General features: G+C 38.3%; 1 protein-coding gene across 1 annotated transcript in view; it reads right to left on the minus strand.

Annotated features, from left to right (window-relative positions):
- Positions 1–1908: 1908 nt before the first annotated feature.
- Positions 1909–6964, minus strand: part of arl5a (ADP-ribosylation factor-like 5A) — a 9724-nt gene continuing 4668 nt past the window's right edge. The window contains exons 2-6 of the mRNA XM_005746207.1: positions 5325–5385; positions 5023–5170; positions 4792–4875; positions 4215–4366; positions 1909–2553 (exon numbers count right to left, since the gene is read on the minus strand). Of these exons, the coding sequence (XP_005746264.1) occupies positions 2505–2553; positions 4215–4366; positions 4792–4875; positions 5023–5170; positions 5325–5385 (494 nt within the window). The 3' untranslated portion in view covers positions 1909–2504. The remainder of the gene's footprint in view (positions 2554–4214; positions 4367–4791; positions 4876–5022; positions 5171–5324; positions 5386–6964) is intronic.

Raw genomic sequence — 6964 nt, forward strand, 5'->3', positions numbered from 1 at the left:
TGTTCAATAATAAAATTATTCCTCAAAAATACAACTTTCCTAATAATTCTGCACTCCCTGTATATCCAGAGGTTAAAGCAGGACAGAACGATCCAGAATGACATTCCAGCTTTTCCGCTTAATGCATAATCAAATAGGTGAGTTAAATTTCAGTGTGCTGCAGCCTGGTGTTGTTTCCAGTTGAAGGCATGGAAAATGTAGTCAGTAAATTACAAGCAAACATTATCCCACTGTCTTGCTGACACTGTCAACACAATATAATGCCTGTTATTCATTCAAGGTGCAGGTGAACATAAAGTTGGGATTGTGGAACTTCAACATATAGTGAGCATAAAGAGAGCAACTGTGCTTAAAGTGCCGTCCCCCAGGGAAGAAAAAAAATTGTGATGGCCACCAGTGCTACTTCCTAGTAGATGCGCCTATGGAGTAAATTAGAAAATGCTATGTTATTTTCAAAAAAGCTGACTTCTGACCTTGAGGTTGAGGTCATTGAGATTCAAACTCACAGGGACTTTTAGTAGCTGGACCTATGGTATGAATTTCAAAATCCTATGTCGCCTCATTCTCAAGTTCTTGCATTTACAAACTTGGGTGTCCAGGCTGCCTGCCCCCCTGGCAGAGTGACAATAATACCGCATGAGCTATTGGCTGAGGGGTAAAAACATCTGAGAGTCAGAGAAAGACGTCAGTAAGTCAATGAGAGGACAGGAGAGGAATTTATATATCCAAAAATATATATACCAGCTTCTAAAGTGCGGCATCCCTGAAAAAGCTAGAAAACCACTGGGATAAATAAATGTAAAATCTGCCACGACAGTAGATTTAATATCTTCTTACATGTTGATAAATTGTGCTGTCTAAATCTATAAAGAGTAAAAGTAAAATTCAGAGTCAACAGAGCACGGGTCAGCAGATCACAGCATGCTCACAAATAAAACACATTTACGGGAACAAAGAATATAAATTATTGTTAGAAGTTATTCTTTTTCACATGCTGTACTCCTTCACCTGATCTAAGGGTTTAACTCCTAAGTACAGCTCGTGTCTAGTGAATATGAAGTGTCTGTGTTTATTTTTAGATTTTACTACATTTGCAAATACTTTCCATTGTGCAGGCCATGTTGGACTTCACTGCAATTAAATTGGTCAAGACTTACCATACAGAAAAGCATCTTACTGCTCTTTGGTTTCGCTCCAAGAAAGACTATTTAGTCTCTTTTGAAGAACAGATTAGAATAAAAACAAGTGAAGAAGTGTAGAGCTGGGTGAATTAGAAAAAAGTGGAAATACTACTTCTGGTGACACTTTCAGGACTTGTTATAGCAGTATTTGCAAACTCGTGGAATGACTAATGCTTTAAATCACCTCAATGTGACCTCAGCGCTACAGATATCCAAACATTTATTTAAATGTCCGAGCCAAAAAGATAATCAAGTCAAACCATGGCAAGAAATTTGGGAGTCAGTTGAGGTCAGATGTCAAATTAAACCAATGGAAGAGGAATGGAAACCCTATAACATAGACTGGCTTTGGTTTCTGTTGGTTTTAATTTTTCTGTTTCAGTTGTGACAACCCTGCCATGCAGTCCTTACACAACTGTGTCTTTTCCTCTTAATCAGGCACTGTGTGCTGCCTACATTTTATACTTGGTCCCTTCTTCTCTTTCTGAATCCCTCTGCCTTCCTACACTTTGGCTGTCTCTTCACTGTACTTCTGTAGGTGCTCGTCATCGTCCCTGAAAAGCTTCAGGGACCACAAGCTCGTGTGACGCATTCTGCCCCCTAAAGGACTAAAAAAAGAAAACGTCCAGTCACACTCACAGCATTCAATATGGTTCACAGATGTCTCTGGAAAAAGCAGATTCAAAAGAGTCGCCAGAAAGAAATACTCATTCATGACACAATGCAATTCACCTGAAACAAATAAAAAGACTTTATTTCAGTGATTATTAACAAGGACTGAAAGGAAGAGGGCACACTGTGATTCTACCCTCCCCTCTGCATGTTTCAGTCGTCATCAACCATAATCGCTTGAACATTCTGCTGCAGGCACCAAGTTTGAAGAGAATACTGGACTGTTCACACAGAGAGGCAATTAAAAACCACCACAGCCAGTTCGGCAATACTGCAAGGCCACCATGGGCTAGACTCACACGTAGCTCAAGAATAAGTCCATGTAGAGTTCCAAGGCAGATACGTTGCTGACCTCTGTGTTTTGTTCAAAGGAAAACCGTGCAGAAATTTCATTTTAAATAATTTGAGTCTCTTTGTTGTTCAACGTCCTTCTGGAAAGGTAATGTTTTTTTTGTTCTCAGTTCAGATGACTTTTGTAAAATAAATTATTACAGAAGTACATAAAGTTCTGGCAGCGGTCTGTCCATGTCAGTTTCACAAGGAAGAGGAGAGGGCCATCCATCAACTGACCTTACCCCCATCCTCATTTTCATATCTGGAGGCAAAAATAAGAGAGAAGGGGCACACTCCTAATGAACGTTTTCAAAGTCATCATCTCACACGCAGCCGTGACATCATCCACTCAAGACCCTGGCACAACCTACAGGTTAAAAAAGAAAGAAAGACATTGGTGGAAGAGAGTGGGAGAGAAAAACAAAGAGAAAAGCATTAAGATAAAAAATTTTATACCGTACAAGAACAAAAGTTTAAGGGAAACTAATTGCTAATACTCTGGGCCTGTTACTGGTGTTATTTAGTAAAAGAATATGAAAAAATATTTAAAGTAATCACAAAATACTAAGTCTGCTAAATTTCACCCTTAATAAGCATCTCTTATTTTGCACCTGATGTGGCTCTGTGGTAGGTGTTGCTAGGAGTATTCAAGTGCATAACTGGCATGAACTGAAAAGAACTGAGCACCAGCGCCAAAGCTTTGGCTCTGTCCTATAAGTCATCATTAAGCCCCCATCCCAAATCTTTACAGCCAAGTCACACATATCGTGGCGATCGTGGCTCAAGAGTTGGGAGTTCGTCTTGTAATCGGAAGGTTGCTGGTTCGAGCCCCGGCTCAGACAGTCTCGGTCGCTGTGTCCTTGGGCAAGACACTTCACCTGTTGCCTACTGGTGGTGGTCAGAGGGCCCGGTGGCGCCAGTGTCCGGCAGCCTCGCCTGTCAGTGCGCCCCAGGGTGGCTGTGGCTACAATGTAGCTTGCCATCACCAGTGTTTGAATGTGCGTGTGAATGGGTGGATGACTGGATGTGTAAAGCGCTTTGGAGTCCTTAGGGACTAGTAAAGCGCAATACAAATACAGGCCACTTACATATTTCCGCAATAATACTGGTATCTTGATAAAACAGATGTTTTGTGTATTATTATAGGTAGCTAATTTATTTTATACAGTTGGCTGATGGGTTTGTAGTCTTTCATCAAATTTGTACACAGAGATCTTTCCATAATTAACATGATGAAAGCTCTAGGGTGCACAAAAGCCTCTGCATGTTTTTTCAGTAGTACATATACACGGTTCTGCTACAGCTCGGCTTTAACTTTCTATTATCAGATCTGTGACACACTATATTAATACGTTTGCCAGAATACAGCAGTTAAAGGGACTTATTGCTGCAATTTATAAATACCTGCCATGTCAAACAGCATGCAGGGAAAAGGAAATAGAAAAAAGAAGGACCACTGAGTGCATTTATGCACAAAACAGTAACTTCGTTAACGTACAAATGGGTCGAGGCTTGAAGCTAAATAATGTTTTGTGTCCTCCAAAAAGACACTGTTAGGCTTCCTGAGCTGTCAGATTTATCCACATACAGCCCCCAGCTATTTCTAACTGAAGAGAAACATATTGATTCTACTTTAGCTGACTCTCATTGATCTGAATTGCTGTTTCTGGAGAGAATCACATGCATGAAAGCTGCGCTTGTAATACTGTGGCTGGTACATTATTTGCTTCCTCATTGGGTCTGCTTTGTTTATGACTGGCTAATTTGTGCAGCTTTTGGTAGAAGGAGAGTCATTTCTCAAATGAACAGGCTGCCTCTTTGTTAATAAATGAGAGCAATGTTAGTAGATCACCCTCACAACTTTCCACTCCCTCCAGTGCAATTTGGAGATTTTAGCTTCATGTTAATTTGCCCTGCTTAGTAAGTCTGACCCTTCATCACATTTTCCCTGCATAAAAGCAAATACTATATAATTATTTAATGCATACGTAAATTAAAGTTTCTCATATAACAAGTTTATATCCTCACCCCTCTCCTGTGAGAGCACAACAGGCCTGGATGTGCCACTGGTGGTCTTTGACGGAGGTAAGCTGGAGGCTCTGGGAGATCTCAGCCACAGACATGCATCCTTTCACATCCTGCTTATTGGCAAAGATCAACAGTCCTGCCTTTCTCAAGTCCTGGAGGCCAGAGAAGAAACATCAACAGAGAAGCCAAGATAAGGAAACATTTGTTTGCTTTATGTGTATTTTTAACACTGTGATGAGTTAACAGTACAGACAAAATCTCATTTACTGAAAAATGACTGATAGCATCAACTCAGAAAGACATTTCATATTCAGTGTACATACAATGAACCAGAAAACAATAATATTGCTACACACTTTAAGTATATTTTCAGAAATATTTGAAATTTAAAAATGAAGCACCTTGAGATCAAGTTAATTTCTACTAGATTCTGACATGTGACAGAGCCTCATAAATAATGACTGCTGCATGGGTTTCCATTATTTCATACAACAATCCATTAATATTAATTTGAATATATCTAATAAAATGACATTATAATTATAAGCATCTTTGTCACTTTTTAAACGGTACTCACTTCATGTGCTAGCATTCTGTAGAGTTCTTCTTTGGTTACTGAGATCCTTTCTCTATCTGTGCTGTCAACCACCACAATTACAAACTAGTCGTAGAAGAAAGGGAGAAATAATGGACAAGTAATTAAATAACAACCCCTGCCAAACCACAGGCACAGTCATACATAACAGCACTGTAAGGGGAAGTTTTCAGAGTTTTCTTTCATTTAGTCAGAGTGAACATAATCTCATACCTCTGTGTTTGTGTAGTATGTATTCCACGATGACCTAAGAGACTCCTGGCCTCCAATGTCCCACATCAAAAAATGAGTGTTGTTGACGACTATCTCCTCCACATTGCTCCCAATTGTTGGGGATGTGTGTACCACCTCATTCATTGAACTATTAACATAAAAACAATCTTTAGGTTCTGTTGACAAGCAACATTTACAGAATAGCCACGACTATTTTTAATACATTATATGACTTGAAGAAAAAAAAAAAAAAAAAGGAAATCTAAAGACGCTTACTGTACAAGTCAGATTTGGATACTTACAACTGATAAAGAATTGTGGTCTTGCCAGCATTGTCCAGGCCCACAATAATAACCTTGTGCTCTGAAAGGCAAAAAGACAAAGAAATCACAGACTAACAGTGGCATCAATATCTGGGTTTAATTGCTAAGGACAAACTGATGTATGGCTCTTATGTAAACAAAGTGGTTGCTTCAAAAAGATGTCTGAATTGAGAGAATCAAACAATGAACTTTTTACTAATCCATACCGTCCTTTGGTACAAATTGTGTAGCTTCACACATCTAGCATCAGTGGGACATTGTGATGCTGCGAACAGTGTACCTTCACAGCTACAGATGAGTTAGTGGGCGGTTTAAAGCAAGCTTGTAGAGTCAGGCTGCAGCCATCAGCGACTGTGGATATAACATACAGACGTATCTTTCTAATGCACAAAAAAGCTTTAGTGAAAAAGATAAACAAGATGTGACAGCTGGGATCGATTTCCATCTTGCTGCTGATACAAACAGAAGGCAAGATGTCCAATAGCAGACACAAGCATAAGTCAAAGGTAAGGTTTTAACTTTAGCCTAGAGTGAAGGAACAAAGCGCTGATTATTATTTTCTTTAAAAAAAAAAAATTATGAAAAAAATTATGTTCCAATATTGCTGGTTGGTATAAGAGTACATTTGGTATACTGGTCATAATTTCTTGAATAACAGGAATTTTTCAATTTCTATTATCTAGATGTATGGCTTAACTAGAGCCTGACCAGTAGTATTTGCTGATATACTGGTACCAGTATTTATAATGGCCAATAAACGACAAAAAAAAAAAAAGTAAAGAAGGAACAAGAGAAACATCATTCAACCGTGTTATGAGTGTTGATGTGAGGGCTGCAACAAGTAGTAAACTAAAAATATTTGAATATTTAAATAGAGTTTTATAAAACCATGTAAATGTTTATTAGGAACAACAACATACTACAGCACGTCCTTGGGCCAGTATCAACTGCACTGTCTGCCATAACTGCACTAAATAGTAATGTGGCCCTAGAATGAAGGACAGAACAAGGGTAAATGTAAGGTGAATAAGATTATTATAATAAGTAAGTGAATAAGAAGAAAACTGGGGCAGACTTTAAAAAGCATGACGGCACAGAAAAATGTTGAATACAGACTGGGTAAAGCTTTCACATTTTTACATTATTATGAATATTATTGTGAAAGTTGTTCTAGAATTTGTCAATGCAGTTTTCTGCAGAATAATGAACCTCTGTCCATTTTTACTTCTGAGAAACTCACTGCTCTACTCAGTTAAGTTACTGGCCTGTCACCAGTTAACCTAGTTAGTTACCTAATAAAATCCTCCAGTTGTTTCTTTTTTAGTAATGCTTACTTTTATGAAACATTTGATGTCTTCTATGTTCTATTATTAATAAAATATGAAGTCATGAGATTTGCAAATCATTTTCTATTTACATTTTACAAAATTAAGTAACTTATCTCTATAAGAGAGCGAGATGAGGACTGAGGAGGAACAAAGACTGGTTGATGTCATTAGAAAAAAAACTAGTACATGACAGAAAAAGCATGCACTACCTTCTATTTGTATTAAGCTGAGCTTAACAGACTTATCTTCGTGTTTTGTTTATAGAAAAACTTGCGTCACAGGACAAATACA

This window comes from Pundamilia nyererei, unplaced genomic scaffold (genome assembly GCF_000239375.1).
Source record: "Pundamilia nyererei isolate P.nyererei 1_Seehausen unplaced genomic scaffold, PunNye1.0 scaffold00175, whole genome shotgun sequence".
Taxonomy (NCBI): domain Eukaryota; kingdom Metazoa; phylum Chordata; class Actinopteri; order Cichliformes; family Cichlidae; genus Pundamilia; species Pundamilia nyererei.